At 46.3% G+C, this 21522-nt stretch overlaps 3 protein-coding genes across 3 annotated transcripts in view; all 3 read left to right on the top strand.

Moving 5' to 3' along the window:
- The first annotated feature begins 1796 nt into the window (after window positions 1-1796).
- On the top strand, window positions 1797-3484 carry LOC117979308 (putative proline-rich protein 21). The gene is made up of 2 exons (XM_055108386.1): window positions 1797-2781; window positions 3300-3484. The coding sequence occupies exons 1-2, from the start codon at window positions 1797-1799 to the stop codon at window positions 3482-3484; spliced, it is 1170 nt and encodes a 389-aa protein (XP_054964361.1).
- Window positions 3485-5453: 1969 nt separating this feature from the next.
- LOC100969138 (olfactory receptor 6B2) lies at window positions 5454-15835 on the top strand. Its single transcript, XM_063595624.1, has one exon. It carries the CDS (start codon window positions 14637-14639, stop codon window positions 15798-15800), a length of 1164 nt encoding a protein of 387 aa, XP_063451694.1. The 5' UTR covers window positions 5454-14636; the 3' UTR covers window positions 15801-15835.
- A 50-nt stretch (window positions 15836-15885) lies between these two features.
- The window catches only part of NDUFA10 (NADH:ubiquinone oxidoreductase subunit A10), a 68573-nt gene continuing 62936 nt past the window's right edge, over window positions 15886-21522 (top strand). Inside the window, exon 1 of the mRNA XM_034955516.3 lies at window positions 15886-20041. Coding sequence (XP_034811407.1) covers window positions 19967-20041 — 75 coding nt within the window. The 5' untranslated portion in view covers window positions 15886-19966. The remainder of the gene's footprint in view (window positions 20042-21522) is intronic.

Below are 21522 nucleotides of genomic sequence, written 5' to 3'. Positions count from 1 at the left end.
TGAGTTGATTCTGATTGAACCTAAATATACGCAGATGCCCAGGCAGGCAGGGCCACCTCTGTCCTATTCACTGTTGTACCTGGCAGCCGAGCACCTAAATACACACAGATGCCCAGGCAGGCACGGCCACCTCTGTCCTATTCACTGTTGGACCTGGCAGCCCAGCAGAGCATCTGGTGCCCGATGGGCATGCAGGAGACAGAGGCTGGGTATGGGCTGGGTGGGACGTGTAGGGGATCAACAGTGCAAGAAGAGAGAAAGCAAACCCAGGTGGGGGCTGCAGGGAGGAGTGGAAGAGGGCCACCTGGATGGCATGATATCTACACCTTAAAACAGGAATGGAGGTTATTCAATTTAAAGGGTGGAAAAGGAAGGGTGTTCCAGGCAATTTCGATGATAGCAAAGCCTCAGAGGCAGGAAGCAGCATGGAGCTGTGCAGAGCTCAAAGACGCAGCCTCATAGGAGCCTGGTGTTCACCAAAGGGGAGACTTGAGACAAAAAGAGGACAGAGCCCCAAGAGCTCACATGTATGGTGGGTAACGTCAGAGCCCAGAGAGCTCCCAGGTGTAGCGGGCAGATCAGGACCCGAGAGCTCCCAGGCGTGGTGGGCAGATCAGGACCCCCAGAGCTCCCAGGCGTGGCAGGCAGATCAGAGCCCCGAGAGCTCCCTGCATGGCAGGTGGATCAGGACCCCCAGAGCTAACAGGTGTGGCGGGCAGATCAGGACCCGAGAGCTCCCAGGCATGGCAGGCAGATCAGGACCCGAGGGCTCACAGGTGTAGCAGGCAGATCAGAGCCCCAAGAGCTCCCTGCATGGCAGGCGGATCAGGACCCCCAGAGCTAACAGGTGTGGCGGGCAGATCAGGACCCGAGAGCTCCCAGGCGTGGCGGGCAGGTCAGGACCCGAGGGCTCACAGGTGTGGCAGGCGGATCAGGACCCCCAGAGCTCACATGCGTGGCGGGCAGATCAGGACCCGAGGGCTCACAGGTGTGGCAGGCGGATCAGGACCCCCAGAGCTCACATGCGTGGCGGGCAGATCAGGACCCGAGAGCTCCCAGGCGTGGCAGGCAGATCAGGACCCGAGGGCTCACAGGTGTGGCAGGCAGCATGGACTCATCTGGCAATTAAGGTGGGGGTAGAGGTACGTTCAGTTTCCTGCCTTGGACCGTCTATTTGGCAGGTGTGTGACAGATGGAGAGGGGACCCCGTGGGAGGCAAGGAGGCTGTGGGGGAGGCTGCTGGGATTGTGCACGTGAGGGATGAGCACTACCCTGGGTTGAGCAGTGGATGCAGGAGTTGGATGCAGTGGCCGGGCCCATTTGAGAGCTATGTAAGTGTTCAAATCAGCATTTGGGGTTAGAGTGGGAATAGGAAGGAACTGAGGAATGCATCCAGATACCTGTTGGGGACCGAGTGGATGCCAGAGCTGAAGGAGGATGTGCAGATGAGTGAAGGCTGTTGAAGGCTGAGGGAGTGGGTTTGGGCTGTAACTGCCACAGAGGCCCCCAGAGAGTCGGAACTGATCGCACCTGATCTTACAGTAGGCAAAGGGGTAATTCCTATCAAACGGGTAGAAATCAGATCCAGGTGAAGACTTCTTCCAAGGCCAAAGGAGACATGGGATTTCATGGGAGGGCGGGATGGGGTAGCAAAGGGCTTTGTGGGGTCTGATTTAAGGGATCAAGCTGACTTGGGGTCAGGAATTTAGAGCCTGCCTCTCAGTGGGTTGAGCAGGAGAGGGCATCGGGCTTGGGTTTGGCTTGCTCCCAGTGAAGCCTGGTGGTGCCTTGGCCACATGCATGCCTGTTCATCCACAGCTCTTCATCCACGGCCCTTCATCCATGGCTTTTCATTCACAACTTTTCATCAACAGCTCTTCACCCACGGCTCATCCACGGCTCTTCACCCACGGCCCTTCATCCACGGCTCTTCACCCATGGCCCTTCACTCATGGCTCTTCACCCACGGTCCTTCACCCACAGCTCTTCACCCACAGCCCTTCACCCACGGCTCTTCACCCACGGCCCTTCATCCATGCCTCTTCACCCACGGCCCTTCGTCCATGCCTCTTCACCCACGGCCCTTCACCCATGCCTCTTCACCCACGGCCCTTCGTCCATGCCTCTTCACCCACGGCCCTTCGTCCATGCCTCTTCACCCACGGCCCTTCCTCCATGCCTCTTCACCCACGGCCCTTCCTCCATGCCTCTTCACCCACGGCCCTTCGTCCATGCCTCTTCACCCACGGCCCTTCGTCCATGCCTCTTCACCCACGGCCCTTCCTCCATGCCTCTTCACCCACGGCCCTTCCTCCATGCCTCTTCACCCACGGCCCTTCCTCCATGCCTCTTCACCCACGGCCCTTCCTCCATGCCTCTTCACCCACGGCCCTTCGTCCATGCCTCTTCACCCACGGCCCTTCGTCCATGCCTCTTCACCCACGGCCCTTCCTCCATGCCTCTTCACCCACGGCCCTTCCTCCATGCCTCTTCACCCACGGCCCTTCCTCCATGCCTCTTCACCCACGGCCCTTCGTCCATGCCTCTTCACCCACGGCCCTTCGTCCATGCCTCTTCACCCACGGCCCTTCCTCCATGCCTCTTCACCCACGGCCCTTCCTCCATGCCTCTTCACCCACGGCCCTTCACCCATGCCTCTTCACCCACGGCCCTTCGTCCATGCCTCTTCACCCACGGCCCTTCCTCCATGCCTCTTCACCCACGGCCCTTCGTCCATGCCTCTTCACCCACGGCCCTTCGTCCATGCCTCTTCACCCACGGCCCTTCGTCCATGCCTCTTCACCCACGGCCCTTCGTCCATGCCTCTTCACCCACGGCCCTTCCTCCATGCCTCTTCACCCACGGCCCTTCCTCCATGCCTCTTCACCCACGGCCCTTCCTCCATGCCTCTTCACCCACGGCCCTTCCTCCATGCCTCTTCACCCACGGCCCTTCCTCCATGCCTCTTCACCCACGGCCCTTCCTCCATGCCTCTTCACCCACGGCCCTTCGTCCATGCCTCTTCACCCACGGCCCTTCCTCCATGCCTCTTCACCCACGTCTCTTCCTCCATGCCTCTTCACCCACGGCCCTTCCTCCATGCCTCTTCACCCACGGCCCTTCCTCCATGCCTCTTCACCCACGGCCCTTCCTCCATGCCTCTTCACCCACGGCCCTTCGTCCATGCCTCTTCACGCACGGCCCTTCCTCCATGCCTCTTCACCCACGGCCCTTCCTCCATGCCTCTTCACCCACGGCCCTTAGTCCATGCCTCTTCACCCACGGCCCTTCGTCCATGCCTCTTCACCCACGGCCCTTCCTCCATGCCTCTTCACCCACGTCTCTTCATCTACACCTCTTCAGCCACAGCTCTTGCCCGGTGGGCTTCTCACAGCAGGGCAATGTCTTGCTGCTGTCTGCCAGGGCCACCTTCAACACCTGTCTTCTTGTTTCTAACATGTACTTTCTAATAATCTCTTACTAAGTCTATCTTTATCAACTCTGGCATCCATTCAGTCCTCTGCACATTTTTGAGCCAGAGACAACCAAGAAAAGCTTCTTCAGCTCATACTGTAAGCTTCAGCCCACTCTAGAATTGGCCTTGTGAGTCTGGTTTTAATATAGAAACTGTTTTGTAGTCAATCGCGCATCCTCAGACTGCACAGGGCCCTGAAGCCCACTCCTCCTCTGGACCAGACAGTTCCCTGCTGGCTCCCAGGCGCCCAGGTCTGCTCTCACTCGCCAGGGGAAGGGACACTCGGACCCCTGGGAACCCAGTTGGCTTGGAGCAGCTGTCTGGGTAGGAAGGTTGCACAGCGGTGCTTCAGCCACCACTGTACGTCCCAACACTGGGAAATGATGAAGGTCTAAAATCTGCCTGTATCTGTATCTGAGTTATGGAAAAGTTGCTTTTCCTCCTCTGTATTCATTCTGACTGAGTTTGGATCCATTTGCAGAGCCTGTGTCCACCCCATTAAAACCCACTTGTCTCTTCCACATCTGCCAACCTCTAGGCTGCTGCTGGACACCCACATTGTTGCACAGAAGCACCACTGTCCACTGACTGTCCACCTCCAGCTCATGTCCTTTCCAGAGTCCACTGCTCTCCTCTAAGTCTCTGGCGCCCTCTCAGTTGGTACAGAGTGAGCGCTGAGACTTCCTGCCATCCACAGTCAGGACCTCCCTCCTGGGTCTCCTGGGTGTCAAGACCTTGGGTTTGCCTCCTTCATGTGCAATTGATCATCTGGGTCTCCCCCCCACTTGGCCTGCTGAGTCAGACCCCATGTCCCTGCCTTATTTGGAGGAAGGGCTCTAGGCTGGGTAGCCAGCCCAGGGACCCAGGCACAGGCTCAGAGTGATGCTACTGGTGCCATTCTCAGGGCTGTGGAGAGCTGATTTTCCTCCCCAGGCAGCTGGGCTGGGACATGGTTTGTCTCCTGTTAAATTACTCCATCTTCTCTGTCCATACCCTTCTCTGGTCACAACCAACTGAGTCATTCATTCATTTACTCATTTATTCATCTAAGCACCTACTATGTGCCAGACACTAATCTAGGCACTCAAGGTAAATGATGAACAAAATCGACAAAAATCTCAGTCCTCATACAGTTTACAATCTATTAGATGAGAGAGAAATACACAAAATAAATAGGTAAAATACTCAGAATGGTATTCAGGGATACATGCTAAGGAAAAAAAAATATATCAGCTCTAGTCAGCTGAAAAATGGCCCCAAAATATAGGTCTATGTCAAATCTCTGGAACCTGTGAATACAACTTTATTTGGAAAAAGGGTCTTTGCAGATGTAACTAAATTAAGGATCTGGAGATGGGGAGATCAGTGTGGATTATCCAGGTGGGCCCTAAATGCATTGATGAGCATCCTTATAAGAGACACATGGTGGGGAATTCCAGTTCTTTAATGATGGCATAGAAGCTGGCTTCTCCACCTGCCCCTGCCCCCATACAGAATGAACAACAAATACATAGCACCAAGAGTATCACCGGCAACATCCAAGAACTCAAATATGAGGAGGAAAAAGATCGTGCAACCACAGAAAAGTGAAAAAAACTCCAAGCCGACAATAAGAGAATTGGACTTCCATATTCACGACATCCCTCTCCCCAAAACTGCCCAGCACAAAGGACACGGAAAATGTCCCCCTGACTCACAGTTTCTACGCTGGAAAAAGTGAGATTGAGGTGGACAACCAGCTTCCTCACTCTCTTAGGTTTCCTGGCAGGAGATCTGCCCCAGCCTCAACCCACAGGAAGTGCTGCTAGCACTGCTAGCACCTGAAGGGAAAAACAGCCTTAAGGCCAGCAGAGACAAAGCGGGAAGGTAGGACTACCAACCCCAGCTCTGGAGACTCTGTTCTGTAACTCAGCCAAAGAAGATGTCAAATCAGTGTGGCAGTTCAGCAGCACCATGCTGTAGGAGGTTTGTTCCACACCTTCCCCGGGCACAGACTGTGAGCCAGCCTTCCCACACTACCAGGATATCCCCTCTGGGGCCTCCCTCATTTGGGATGGTTGGCACTCTGACTGTTTACTAGAGCTGAGGCAAACCTGGGCTTAAGGAATCATCTAGTGTTGAAAAGAAAGCAGCAACATAGTGAGGTGGCAGGGAGGGAAGAAAGAAAATCAATAGATAAATTACAAGGAGTCTCTAAGCAAACAAATCTAATAAAAGCCAAACAAGCCAGACAGAGAAGACTGGAATAAATAATTAACCCTTCAGTGAAAAACTATAGATGTACATCTATGGGAGACAACAGCAAACAGAAAACATGACCTCCTTAAATGGACAAAGCAAGGATCCAGTGACAGACCCCAACAAGACAGTGATATGTGAACTCTCTGAACAACAATGCAAAATTGCAGTTTTAAGGAAACTCAGTGATCTCCAAGATAACACAGAAAAACAATTCAGAAATGTATCAGAGAAATGTAACCAAGAGATTGAAACAATAAAAAAACAAACAAACAGAAATCTTGGAACTGAGAAATACTTTTGCTGAACTGAAAAATTCATTAGGGCCTCATAAGAGATGAATGGATTAAGGAGAGGAAAGAATCAGTGAGCTTGAAGACAGGTTATTTGAAAACACTGAGTCAGAGGAGAAAAAAGAAAACAATGAATAAAAAGGAATGAAGATCACCTACTACCAGATACAGAAAATTACTTCAAAAACCTGAACCTAAGAATTATTGATGTTCAAGAAGGAGTTGAGCAAGGACAAGGAATAGAAAACTTATTCAAAGAAATAATAACAGAAAACGTCCCAAAACTAGAGAAAGAGATAAACACCTAGGTACAAGAAAGTCTAAGAACACCAAACATAATCAACCCAAGTAAGACTGTGCCAAGGCATATAATAATCAAACTCTCAAAAGTCAAGGACAAAGAGAGGATCCTAAAAGTAGCAAGAGAAAAAAAGCAAATAATTTATAAAGGAATTCCAATTTGTCTGGCAACAGACTTCTCAACAGAAATCATACGAGTCAGGAGCAAGTGGGATAACATTTTCTAAGTGCTAAAAGAAAAAAAAAAGGTCAGTCAAGAATACTGTAGGCAGCAAAGATATCCTTCAAATATAAAGGGGAGATAAAGTCTTTACCAGACAAACAAAAGCTGAGAGAATTCGCCACCATCAGACCTATCCTACAAGAAACACTAAAGGTAGTTCTTCAATCCAAAAGAAAAAAACATTTCTGTGCAGAAAGAAAGCACGTGAAGGTATAGACCTCACTGGTAAAATTAAATACATGGACAAATCCAGAATACTATAATACTGTAATTGCGGTGTGCAATGCAATCATAACTTGAGTATGAGGCCCAAAAGACAGCTCTATCAAAAACAGTAATACCCACAGCGACTTGTTAAGAGATAGGCAATATAAAAATTTGTAAATTGAAACAACATAAAGTTAAAATGTGGAGGGGGATGGAGTTAGTGTAGAGGGTTTTCATTTTTCCTTTGTTTGTTTCTATTCTTTGTGACATAAGTCTTCATCTTTAAAATAATAAACATCCAATATCTATAAGATATTTTTGTAGCTTCATGGTAACCACAATGCAAAAGTTTATAACAGATTCACTAAAAATTAAAAAAGCAATAAATTAAACATACTACCAGAGAAAATCACTTAGCCACAAAGGAAGACATTAAAAAAAAAAAAAACGAAAATGGGAGTTACAAAACACCTAGAAAACAAGTAACAAAATGGCAGTAGTAAGTCTCTACTTATCAATAATAACATGGAATGTAAATGTACTCAATTTTCCAATTACAAGGCACAGAATGGCCAAATAGATGAGGAAACAAGATTAAACCATATGCTGCTTACAAGAAACTGACTTCATCTATAAAGACACAAACTGAAAGTCAAGGGTTGGAAAAAGATATTTGATGCAACTAGAAACAAACAAATATCAGTAGTAGCCATACTTAGATAACATAGGCTACAAATAAAAGACTGTAAAAAGAGACAGACAGTGTTACTATATAATGATAAAGAGGTCAATTCAGAAAGAGGATATAACAAGTTTAAATAGCTATGCACCCAATACTGAAGCTTCCAAGTATATAAAGCAAACATTAAACAGATCTAAAGGGATAGCAGGGGACTTCAACACTCCACTTTCAGCAATGAACAGATCATTCAGACAGAAAATCAACAAAGAAATGTGGGAGTTAAACTATGCACTGGACCAAATAGGCCTAACTGACATTTATAGAACACATCAGCCAGCTGCTGCAGAAATACATATTCTTTTCAGCACATGGAACATTCTCCAGAATAGGCCACATCTTAAGCCATAAAACAAATCTCAACAAGTTCAAAAAAGTATAAATCACTTCAAGTACCTTTTCTGATCATAATGGAATAAAACTAGAAATCAATAACAAGAGGAACCTCAGAAAATACATGAACACATGAAAACTAAATAACATGCTTCTGAACAACCAATGGATCAATGAAGAAATTAATAAGGAAATTTAAAAAATAATTGAAACAAATAAAAATGAAAATATACCAAAATCTATGGGATATAGCAAAAGCAGTACTAAGAGGGAATTTTATACCAATAAATGCCTATTTCAAAAACGTAGAAAGACTTCTAATAAACAACTTACTGATACACATCAAGGAACTAGAATAGCAAAAACAAAGCAAAGCCAAAACCAGTGGAAGGAAAGAAATAATAAAGATCAGAGCAGAAAGTAAATTGAGACTTAAAAAAAATACAGAAGATCAATTAAACAAAAAGTTGTGTATTGAAAAGATAAACAAAATAACAAGTCTTTAGCTAGACTAAGAAAAAAAGAGAGAAGACCCAAATAAATAAAATCACAAACTAAAGAGGAAACAACAACTGAGACCACAGAAATACAAAGAATTATTAGAGACTGGTATGAAGAACCATACACCAATAAGTTAGAAACCTTGGAAGAAATAGATAAATTCCTAGACACATACAACCTATCAAGAGTAAACTATGAAGAAATAGAAAACCTTAACAAACCAATAAAAAAATAACTAGATTGAAGATGTAATAAAAGGTCTCCCATCAAAGAAAAGCCCAGGACCCAGTAGCTTCAGTGATGAATTATACCATGCATTTAAAAAACTAATAACAATGGTACTCAAACCTTCAAAATATTGAAGAGGAAAGAATACTTTCAAACTCATTCCATGAGGCCAGCATTACCCTTGTACCAAAACCAGGCAAGCACACAACAAGAAAAGAAAACTACAGGTCAATATCCCTGATTAACACAAATGCAAAAATTCTCAACAAAATACTAGTAAATTGAATTCAACACGTTAAAATGATCATTCACCATGATCCAGTAGGATTGATCCCAGGGATGAAAGAATGGTTCACCATACGCAAATTGGCACATGTAATACATCACATTAAAAGAACCAAGAAAAAAGACTGCGATCATATCAACAGATACTGAAAAAGCATTTGAAAAAATTCAACATTTGTTTATGATAAAAAACTGGGTTTAGAAGGAACATACCTCAAAATAATAAAGGCGATATATGACAAACCCACAGTTAACATCATATTGAATTGGGAAAATTTCAGAACCTTCCCTTTAAGGTTTGGAACTAAACAAGGATGCCCACTTTCACCACTTTTATTCAAGCATAGTACTGGAAGTCCTAGCCAGAGCAATCAGGCAAGAGAAAGAAATAAAAGGCATCCAAATTGGGAAGGAGGAAGTTATATTAGTCTTGTTTGCAGACAACATGATCTGATAGTTAGAAAAACCTAAGAACTCCACCAAAAAAAAATGTTTAGAACTAATAAACGAATTCAGTAAAGTTGCAGGATACAAAATCAACATGCAAAAGTCAGTACTATTTATATATGCCAACAGTGAACAATCTAAAAAAAAATTAAAAAGCAAACCCATGTATAATCACTATGAAGAATATAAAATACCTAGGAATCAATTTATCTAAAGAAGTGAGAGATCTATAAGATGAAAACTATAAAACACTAATGAAAAAAATTGAAGACGACACAGAAAATGGAAAGATACTTCATGCTTATTAGTTGGAAGGATTAATATTGTTAAAATGACAATACTTCCCAAAGGAATTTGCAGATTAAATGTAATCTCTATCAAAATACCAATGATATTCTTCAAAGAAATAGAAAAAAAATCCTAAAATTTATATGGAATCACAAAAGACCCCTAATAACCAAAGCAATCCTGAACAAAAAGAACAAAGGTGGAGGCCTCACACGATGTGACTTCAAAATATACTATAAAGCTACCGTAACCAAACCAGCATGTTACTAGCATAGAAACAGACACATAGACCAATGGAACAGGATAGAGAACCCAGATATAAATCCACACATTTACAGTGAACTCATTTTCAACAAAGGTGCCAAAGACATATGATGAGGAAAGGATAGTCTCGTCAATAAATCGTGCTGGGAAAACTGGATATCCATATGCAGAAGAATGAAACTAGACCCCCATCTCTCACCACATACAAAAATTCAATCCAAATGGATTAAAGACTTAAATCTAAGACTCAAAACTATAAAACCACTAGAAGAAAACATTGCGGAAACACTCCAGGACATTGGTCTGGGCAAAGAATGATCTTGTGTAAGACCTGGAAAGAACAGGCAACCAAAGCAAAAACAGAGAAATAAGATTACATCAAACTAAAAAGTTTCTACACAACAAAGGAAACAATCAACAGAATGAAGAGACGACCCACAGAAAATGTTTACAAATTATCTATCTGACAAGGGATTAATAACCAGAATATATAAGGAGCTCAAACAACTCAGTGGCAAAAAAAAAGCAAAAAACCCAAATGATCTCATTTAAAAATGGGCAAAAGATCTGAATATATATTTCTCAAAAGAATACATACAAATGGCAAACAGGTTTGTAAAAAAACGCTCAACATCACTAATAATCACAGAAATGTGAATCAAAACCACAGTGAGATGCCATCTCATCCCATTTAAAATGGCTTTTATTTTAAAAAAGACAGGGAATAATAGTTTTTGGTGAGAATGTAGAGAAAGCAGAACCCTCATTCATTGTTGATGAGTATACATTATTTTTGGTGGAGTTCTTAGGTTTTTCAAACTATCAGATCACGTTGTCTGCAAACAAGACTAATATAATTTCCTCCTTTCCAATTTGGATGCCTTTTATTTCTTTCTCTTGCCTGATTGCTCTGACTAGGACTTCCAGTACTACGATTGAACAAAAGTGGTGAAAGTGGGCATCAGTACAGCCACTATAGGCAACACAATGGAGGTTTCTCAAAAAAATAAACATAGAACTACCATAAAATCCAACCTTTCCACTACTGTGTATATATCCAAAAGAAAGCAAATCAATACATTGAAGAAATATCTGCACTCCCATGTTTATTGCAGCCCTATTCACAATAGCCAAAATATGGAATCAACCTAAGTGTCCACCTCAATGGATGAATGGATTAAAAAAAGTGGTACTATATGCAGTGGAATATTATTCAGCCATAAAAAGAATGAAATCTTGTTATTTGCAGCAACATGGATGGAACTGGAGGTCATTACGTTAAGTGAAATAAGCCAGGCACAAAGACAAATATCTCATGTTCTCACTCATATGTGGGAGCTTAAAAAGTAGATCTCATGGAAATAGTAGATTGGTGGTTATGAGAGGCTGGGAAGGGTATAGGGGACTGTGGGATGAAGCGAGGTTGATTAATGGATACAGATGTATAGTTTGATAGAAGAAATAAGACCGAGCATTAGAGATCAGTAAGGTGACTATAGTTTTCAGTAATCTATTGCATATTTCAAAATAGTCATAAGAGAAATAATTTGAATGTTTCTGGTATAAAGAAAAGACAAATATTTCAGGTGATGAATAGCCCATTTACACTGATTTGATATTTACAAATTATAATTGCATTCAATTATCATATGTACTCCAAAAATATATTCATCTATTATGCATAAATTTGAAAATAATAAACACTCATATAAGGAGACACACAGAAGAGATCTGACACACAGATCATGGGAGGTGACGTGACCTGAGATGTAGAGATCAAAGTGTTGGTGCCACAGACCCTGAAGCCAGGAGCCCCCAGAAGCTGGGAGAGGCCAGACAGGGTTTCTCCCCTGGCAGCTGGGAGAGGCCAGAGAGGGTTTCTCCCTTTCCTCATCTGGCAGGGGAGGAAAAAGGAATGTCCTGGCTGGGTGTGGGATTGTAGGAAGTGAGGGAGGGGGCAGGCTGATGCGGAAGGAGAACATTCCAGAGGGCACAGTGAGTCCCAAAGCCCCAAGCGGGGTGGCAGGAGCCAGCCTATCTGAGGAGCACCTGGGGCCATGGAATTAGAGTGGAGAGAACAGGGGAGGTCGGAAAAATTGGACCAGAGAGGAAACAGAGGTCAGGTGGGACAAATTCTTCCCTCAGAGGGTGCGGGCTGTGCAGGAACAAGGGTGGCCCATGGACAGCAGCTCCTCCAGTAGGGAGTGTGGGAGATAGATAGCCACTGAGGAGGGCGAAGGGCCCAAACAGGGAGCCAGGAGCGGGCTCAACAGCCTCTGCTTGGGTGCCCTCAGCCAGGCAGGGGCCAGCCTGGCCCCAGAGGCACAGGCTCACCTAATTGGCAGTGTGGGCCTTTCCATCATCAGGGGGATAATTGGACCCTGGAGTCCCTATGCTCATCAGAAAAAGCCACAGTGGTTTCTCCCCAGTGCCTCAGGCAGCCCACTTCTCAAGAGCATGTTCAAGGCTTGTCTGGTCACTGTGGCCAGACTGGCAGTTGCTGGACACAGGCAGAAGCCACTCTTCACTCCTGCAGGCAGCTGCAGACGTTTGCAGTGAGGCTTCCAGACACCCCAGGTAGGATCCAGCACTTTCCATGTTGCCGATGGGCTCCTTTCGCTGTGATTTTAGGGTACGTTGTATTCCTTGCATGGGGAGAGAGCTCTTCTTTTATGTGTGTGATTGACACTCCCCACTCCACATGCCCCCCACATACAGTCTGGAGCAGGGACTCCCCTCTGCAGTCTCACGGCCAGCACCAAGCAGGATGGCTCATGGATGCTCCATAAATGGCCCTTGCATTTTTGAGTACTGTGCTGGGTACATATTCATAGGCATTGGGTTATGCCCTGATATCTAACATCACACCCAGAATTAGCCAGCAGCCTCAGGTGGCTGAATGGGGCAGACAGCATTTGCTCACTCATCATTGACGAGGACTGGTTCTGGGTGGCTCTGTCAGGCACCAGGGAAGGCATCAGAGTAAATGGCTGCAGGCTGATGGTACGTGCAGCCGGGAGGAGCTACTGCAGTACCCGTCTCACGGACCACCCCAAAATACATCCGTTCTGTGGTATGGAAAGCTTCACTTTCCTCTCTCAGATTGGAGACCTAGGTTTGAATTTGTGACTGGGCAAAAACAGTCTTTGTAACATATTGGAGAACCTTGTTTACGATGAAAGGATGCCAGCCTCCCTCGGCAGCGTCCGCTTGGACTTTCAGTCTGTCCACAGAAACCAGGGAGGTACAGCCAAGTTAAAAAGGCAGCCATGCCTGCAGCGATGGGGTACCCTGGAACAGAAACGGGCACTCGAGGGAAAAAAAGATGAAAGCCAAAGTCTGGAGTTTAGTCCACAGTAATACCAATGTCAATCCCTTACTGTGACAAATATGCCCTCTTCATGTAGGAAGTTAACCTTGGAGGAAGCTGAATGGAGGGTCTCCCAGAGCTCTCTGCACTCTCTTCGTAACTTTTCTGTAAATCTAAAATTATTCCAAAATAAAAAGTTTATTTAAAAGAAAATGCAGCCATTGTCTAACAAGTTCAGGGGATGGAGAGAGTGTGCTGTAAAGGGCCCTGAATTTGTAAAGTAACACAGTTTCAATTTAATGAATCAATCCGGTATTAACTAGCCAACTCATTAATGATCAGTTACCACTATCCAAATAATCAAGATAAATCTATAGGTGCCTCTACTGTTCTGGGTTAAAAGCACAAGAACCAAAGCTCGCTACCCCCACTGCCAGCTCTCCCCAGCAAACCCAGTCAACAGGTGGGGGCTGCTGGCCTTCCAAGGAGCTCCTGTGGACCCCAACTTTCCTCCTTGTGGACTTTAAAGCCCCCTGTGGCCACTCAGCTGGGAAGAGGACACAGTCACCATCCTGGATGGTGTCTAGAGAGGCTACATTCAGACTCACAGCTTGAGACCCCTTTAATGGCAGGGGTTCTTATTGCTTTTGTTTTGGGGAGACAGTAGGCGGTGACTGGAGTGAGTAGTAAATGCTTGTGAAATTGATCCTAAACTCTGAACTGCACGCTGGCATTTTAAGGCAGGGAATGGCCATGCCGCCCCAGTGGATGATCTTGGGTTCCCACAGAATGCTCACCCTAGACGGCAGGAGTACAGGTGCGTTTCCAAGTGTAAACCTGTCCCTGGGCAATTCCCTTCTAGAAGTTTGTTTTTCAGCCTGCAACTCTTCCATGAACTCGACTTGTCTAGCCAACCCCCTACACGTCACCATGAGGCTCTCCAGTAAGTGCCGTGCACCACACCTCCCCAGCACAGACTCCAGATTATTCGGCACCCACCTGGCCCTCTCCTAGTCTTCTCATCAATTTTTAGCATCCTGGGCCAGAAACCTGGGGTCACCCTCCCCAGCTGTGAGCTGGTGGAAGTCTGCCATTCAACCCACCTAGACTGCCAATGAAAAGAACCACCAGATGCCCTGTGGGGCAAGGGGCTGCGGCTACCCTCTCTCTCCCCCACCTGTGGACCAGGTCCCCGAGAGCCAGGCAGCCCTTTCCTGGGAGCCCTCCCTGCATTCCTCCGGCTGGTTAGCCCAGTTTGGGGTTCTGCCCTGGTAGGCTGATAGCCCCTCACCTCATGCCGAGGCTGCTGCCCTGATTTGCAGGAACCCTCAGATGAAGGACCCTAAGGAGGGCCAGCTCTGTGTCCATGCCCACTTGGATCTTGAGAGCTGCCCCGAGCACGTGTGGACTGGTAGTGCCCCTGGACTCAGAGCTTTGGGTTTTGCCCACCCTGGAGCTGCCCGGCTCTGTTCCTCAGCATATACTCTCTTCCTCATTCCTACTTCATGGTTATATGTAAATGCAAGCACACAGAAGTTTTCTACTTTAAAATTCAGAAGATGAGCAGATCACTGCTCTCTCCTGGTGCTCTGGGGAGCCACGTGGCCTCTCTTTACACCAAAACTCCCTATCCAGGTCCAGCTCCACTCTCCCTCTGCCCCAGCTGCCCTGCAGCCCTTTCCTCTTGCTCTTTGATGTTTTGTAGGCCTGCAGCTCCCAAGCACAGAGGCATGAGTGGGGAGAATGTCACCAAGGTCAGCACCTTCATCCTGGTGGGCCTCCCCACGGCCCCGGGGCTGCAGTACCTGCTCTTCCTCCTCTTCCTGCTCACCTACCTCTTTATCCTGGTGGAGAACCTGGCCATCATCCTCACCGTCTGGAGCAGCACCTCCCTCCACAGGCCCATGTACTACTTTCTGAGCTCCATGTCTTTCCTGGAGATCTGGTACGTGTCTGACATCACCCCCAAGATGCTGGAGGGTTTCCTCCTCCAGCAGAAACGCATCTCTTTCATCGGGTGCATGACGCAGCTCTACTTCTTCAGCTCCCTGGTGTGCACCAAGTGTGTGCTTCTGGCCTCCATGGCCTACGACCGCTACGTGGCCATCTGCCACCCGCTGCGCTACCACGTCCTTGTGACCCCGGGGCTGTGCCTCCAGCTGGTGGGCTTCTCCTTTGTGAGTGGCTTCACCATCTCCATGATCAAGGTCTGTTTTATCTCCAGTGTCACGTTCTGCGGCTCCAACGTCTTGAACCACTTCTTCTGTGACATTTCCCCCATCCTCAAGCTGGCCTGCACGGACTTCTCCACTGCAGAGCTGGTGGATTTCATCCTGGCCTTCATCATCCTGGTGTTTCCGCTCCTGGCCACCGTGCTGTCATATTGGCACATCACCCTGGCTGTCCTGCGCATCCCCTCGGCCACCGGCTGCTGGAGAGCCTTCTCTACCTGCGCCTCTCACCTCACCGTGGTCACCGTCTTCTATACAGCCTTGCTTTTCATGTATGTCCGGCCCCAAGCCATTGATTCCCGGAGCTCCAACAAGCTCATCTCTGCCGTGTACACTGTTGTCACGCCAATAATTAACCCTTTGATTTACTGCCTGAGGAACAAGGAATTTAAGGACGCCTTGAAAAAGGCCTTGGGCTTGGGTCAAACTTCACACTAAGACAACTAAATGTCCTAGAGTAAAATCTGTAGTGATGAAACAACATTGTATATGGCACTTTGTGCTCTAAATTAATTTTTAAGTTAAATTTAACAAACCTACAGAACTAAGTGAAATTTAACAAACCTACACAACTGTGCACACGTAACAAGCCTTCGTCTGCATATGTTTTCACAAAAGGACTGTGCTCATGGAACCAGCTCCCAGATCAAGAACTAGAAGCTGCCTTCACGCCCTCTCCCAGTCATTAACCCTCCTCCACAAAAAGCACTGTCCTGACTTCCAAAACCAGATGCTAGCATTGGTGTTTCTGAGGGGCTTACACATAAAGTATGTGCCCTGTTATGTTCAGCTTCTTTCATTCACCGTGCTGCTTGAGTGAATCCTTGATGTTTTTGCATGTAACAATAATTCATGCATTCTCATTGCTATCCAATATTCATAATAAATAATACATTTATACTGTATAATACACAATGCATAATACATTCATACTGGGATAATACATATACTGGGATAATGCATATACTGTATTATGTATTATATACACATAATACATTATGCTGGGTGAAACCCTGTCCCACCTGTCCCAGCAGGTGTGAGCCACTGTGCTCATCCATAATTTATGCATCTAAACACAGATAAGGTAAGTCAAAATATAATGTCATAATCTTATGGGACCACCATCTTATGTGCCGTTCAGTTCATCATTCACCAAATGTCACTGTGTGGTGCACTACTGTGTCAGTTGAGAATATTTGTGCTGGCTTATTTCTGGATCCTCTGTTCTGTTAAATTGATCTACGTATCTATCAATATCACACCCTCCATCCATACCACACAGTCTTGATTTATATGATTATGTAGTAAATCTTAACACTGGAAGAGTGACTCCTCCCACTTTATTCTTCTGCTTCAAAATTATTGTGGCTATTGTACAGCCTTTATATTTTTATATAAATTTTATAGTAAGCCTGTCAATGTCTACAAGAGAACCTCGCTGAGATTTTGCTAGAAATTCCATCAAACCTAAAAATCAATTTGGGAAGAACTGACTTCATTACTCTGTTGAGTCTTTCAATCCATGAACATAGTAAACCCCTCCAATTATTGAGGTCTTCATTCTTTAAATCAGTGTTTTGTACTTTTTAATATGCAGACTCTGTGTGTGTTTTGCTGGATTTAGACCTAAATATTATATTTTCTTTGAAGCAACTGTAAATGGTATTCCATCTTTTATTTCCGTTTCCTTCTGTTTGTTGTTAGTACATAGGATGCAGTTGATTTTCATATGTTGACATTGCAGCCTGCAAACTTGCTGTGCTCACTCATTAGTTTCAGGAGTTTTTTGTAGATTCCTTTGGGTTTTCTATGTGAACAGTCATGTCAACTAAAAATAGACAGTTTTATTTCTTCCTTTCTGATCTGTATGAATTTCATTTTTTATTTTTTGCCATACTGCATGGCCTATTACTAGAACTTCCAGTGCTCTGTTGAATAAGAGTGGGCAGAGCAGATATCCTTGCCTTGTTTCCTCCTTAGAAGGCAAGCATTCAGTCTTTCATGATTAAGTACAATGATGCAGAGTTTTCATGCATGTGCTTTATCAAGCTGAAGCAGCTCCCCTTTAGTCCTTATTTGCTGAGAGCAGTTTTTGTTTTTATCATAAATGAGTATTTAATTTTGTCAAGTGATGCAGAAAACTGCATCAGGCAATCTGGTCATAGATTTTGTCTTCTTTCACCTGCTGGTAAGGTGTATTACATTGGTTGATTTTCAAATACCAGATTAGCCTTGCATCTTCTGAATAAACCACCTTGGGTTGTGGTGTATGATTCATTTCATATAGTGTTGGATTCAATTTGCTAACGTTTCGTTAAGGATTTTTGTGTCTAAGTTCACGAGAGATATTGGTCTATTGGGGTCTGAAGTTATTTTCATGCTGTCTAATATAGTGTGGACGTCAAAGCGACCTCCTAGAGAACATTCCTAGCTCTCAGAACGTTCTATCTGGGGAGGGAAAAGGGAAAAAGGGGGGCGAGAAGCGGAGGGACGGGGAAGTATATAGTAATACTTCCCTTGAACCAGTAAAACTGTAATGCCCAACCTGGTTTTTACTAACTGTTTTCAGATTCTCCCTTTTCCTTTAATCACCTAGCCCTGTTTCCACCTGAATTGACTCTCCCTTAGCTAAGAGAGCCAGACAGACTCCATCTTGGCTCTTTCAGTGGCAGCCCCTTTCTCAAGGACTTAACTTGTGCAGGCTGACTCCCACCACATCCAAGAATGCAATTAACTGGTAAGATACTGTGGCAAGCTACATCTGCAGTTCCCAGGAATTTGTCCGATTGATAACGCCCAAAGTCCCGGGTCTATCACCTTGTAATAGTCTTAAAGCCCCTGCACCTTGAACTGTTCACTTTCCTGTAACCATTTATCCTTTTAACTTTTTGACTACTTTACTTCTGAAAAATTGTTTTAACTAGACCCCCCCCCCTTCCTAAACCAAGGTATAAAAGTTAATCAAGCCCCTTCCTCGGGGCTGAGAGAATTTTGAGCGTTAGCCGTCTCTCGGTCGCCAGCTAATAAAGGACTCTTAATTCGTCTCAAAGGTGGTGTTTTTCTAACTCGCTCAGGTACAACAAAACATCCATGCAAATAGGTTGTAAGAAGTTACGTCTGCATGCTGTGATACCTAGAGGAACCACTACGAAAACTATACATAATGATATTTCCCAAGACATTATCAGTAAATCAAGATGGAATTCTAAAAAAATGTACTGTATCCATTGGAAGGTACAAAAAAAAAAAAAAAAAAGGCAAAGGAAACAAGACAAAAAACAGCAGACATGAACCCTAAAGCTTGTTAAATGGATTTCAGGGGCCCCCAGGATCTAAAAACCAGACCCTCCTGCGTTGGGGACCGGGAATCCGTATTTTTGACAAAAAGCAATTCTTCAATTATAGAAACATCCATAGAACCGGCCTTAGTTTACACAGCTGCATTCCCACTGTTTTACAATCGCATGATCATTTCTGAAAAGTTGAAAACAAAGTTAAAGAATATTTAAGGGGTTAAGAACAGAAAGCCCGAGGAACACAAAAGATTATAAAAACCCTTCCAAACAGCAGGCATACTTGGAAGGAAACCTCACATGCAAGGCTCCTTCGTGGAGCCCAGAGCCCAGGTCCTGACGGGAGCACATTTTAAGAGATGGACTTGCCGGCGCGGTGGCTCACGCCTGTAATCCCAGCACTTTGGGAGGCCGAGGCGGGTGGATCACGAGGTCAGGAGATCGAGACCATCCTGGCTAACATGGTGAAACCCCGTCTCTACTAAAAATACAAAAAATTAGCCGGGTGTGGTGGCGGGCGCCTGTAGTCCCAGCTACTCGGGAGGCTGAGGCAGGAGAATGGCGTGAACCAGGGAGGCGGAGCTTGCAGTGAGCGCGATGGCGCCACTGCACTCCAGCCAGGGCGACAGAGCGAGACTCTGCCTCAAAAAAAAAAAAAAAAAAAAAAGAGATGGACTTGGAGCGTGTGCTTTTGTTTTCTATGCTATTCAATGTGTTCACAGCAGGTCCCCTGGATGAGACCACTTAGCCTTCAGCTCCGGAGGCGACCCAGGCCGGCCTTGCCAGGTCCCTCTCCCTGACAGGCGCCCCTCGACAGGGGTCCCACCCCGTCCCTCCGCTCCTCGCCCCCTCTTTTTCCACTTTCCCTCCCCAGCGAGAACGTTCTGAGAGCTAGGAATGTTCTCTAGGAGGTCGCTTTGACGTCCACACCGCGCCTGGGGGATTCTGCGGGGAGCACAGGACCCTGGGACGAGACGCAGAAGTCGCTCCACGCCCTGGGCGGCCTCAGCTCCCGCGACACCGCAGCAACTCAGAACCCAGGCAGGGGCCGGGCAGCCAGCATGCCGCCCCCACGTTCACCTCCAACTCCCACCTTTCGGCCCTCGCCCCAACCCGCAGGACCCTAGCAGCGCGCTGGCGGTCTCCGCGGAAGCCCCCGAGGGCCTCGGCGCGGCCCCGCCCCCTGGAAGGTTCCCGACAGGCGCCGCGGGCACCCCGGCCGTGACGTCACGGCAGCGCGCCGGCCGCGGGAGAGGGCCCCGTCGCGACCGCGTCCTCTTGGGTCCTTGATTCTGAGCTGACCGGGTAGCCATGGCCTTGCGGCTCCTGAAGCTGGCAGCGACGTCCGCGTCCGCCCGGGTCGTGGCGGCGGGCGCCCAGCGCGTGGTGAGCGGGCGGCAGGGTGGCGGGGTGGCGGGGTGGCGGGGTGGCGGGGTGGGGAGCAGTTCCACATCTCCCCCGGCCTCTGGCGGCGGCTCCCAGGGTCGCTCTCCGGGTGGGTTTGGGGGACCCCTCCTGCCTCCGGAATTGTTTGGTCTTTGGTCGTGGACAGACCTCAGGGGGCCACGAGCTTCTCCAGGCCATTTTATCTCAGCTTTAAGCAAAACGCTGGAGCGCGGAGGTGATCGGCCCCGAGGCTGCCCTGATGCGGGAGGCCCGTGTGCAGGTGGCAGGCCGGGGGCACGCGCGCTTGTCATTCGATAATTCACGTAGCGGCCCTGTCAAGAGCCGTTTAAAGGTCGGGCCCTGCTAGGTGCTTGGGTGATGCCATGTTGAGCAGACACGGAGTTCAGTGCTTGTGTCCTCTTCCTTTTGCCTTTACTCTTACTGACTACTCTCATTGCTTAGCACTTTGCCCCCCCCTTCTTCAGTGAAATTGTTTCATACATTTGTAACACAGTTGGATTGCTTTGTCACATTCTGCCTTACATCCTGGGATCCTTCTACCTAATGCGTTTTTAAAAATGTGCATACATTGAGCGCATTCTTTGTGCTATAAGGTTCTATGGATTTTTTCTTTGTGCCATAAGGTTCTATAGGTTTTGACACGTGTGTAATAGCATGTCTCCACCATTATAGGTTCGTACAGAGTAGCTTCACTGCCTTAAAAAATTCCCCTCTGCTTTACCTATTAAACCCTTCTTTTCCTCCAACCCCTGACAACCACAGATCTCATTAACATTTCCATAGTTGCCTTTTCTGGAATGTCATATAATTAGAATCATACAATATATTGCCTTTTCAGACGCCTTGAATACTTGGAAATATCTATGTAAGATTCACTTATGTCTTCGTGGCTTGGTAACTCATTTCTTTTTAATCACTGAGTAATATCTCATTGCATGGATGTACTTCAATTTATTCAGCAATTGAAGGGCATCTTGGTTGCTTCAAGTTTTTGGCAATTATGAATAAAGCTGCTGAAATCGTGTACATGCAGATTTCTTTTTGGAAATACATTTTTATATCATTTGGGTAATACCTGGAAGAGTGATTACTCATGTAGTAAGACTAGTTTTCTAAGAAGCTGCCAAGCCATCTTCCAGAGTGACTGTGCCATTTGACTTCCACCAGAAGTGAAGGCTGTCCGTCGCCAGCATGCGGGGCTGTCGGTTACTTTGGATTGCTATCCATTCTGATAGATGCGTAGTGGTATCTTGTTTTAACTTTGGAATATCTCATGACATACAGTGTTCATCTTTTCATATACTTATTTGCTATCTGCGTTAATTTCATTTGCGAGAGGTGTTTACATCTTTTGCCCATTTTTAAATTGGATTGTCTGCTTTGCCTTGTTTTGTAACTTGTTTCTTCCTTACTCTTCAGTTATCAAATCAAGATCGAAAAATATCTTGATATTTTATATT

Source organism: Pan paniscus, chromosome 13, assembly GCF_029289425.2.
Source record: "Pan paniscus chromosome 13, NHGRI_mPanPan1-v2.0_pri, whole genome shotgun sequence".
NCBI lineage: Eukaryota > Metazoa > Chordata > Mammalia > Primates > Hominidae > Pan > Pan paniscus.
The sequence above is the reverse complement of the archived record's forward strand: the minus strand, read 5'-3'. Positions and strand labels throughout refer to the sequence as shown.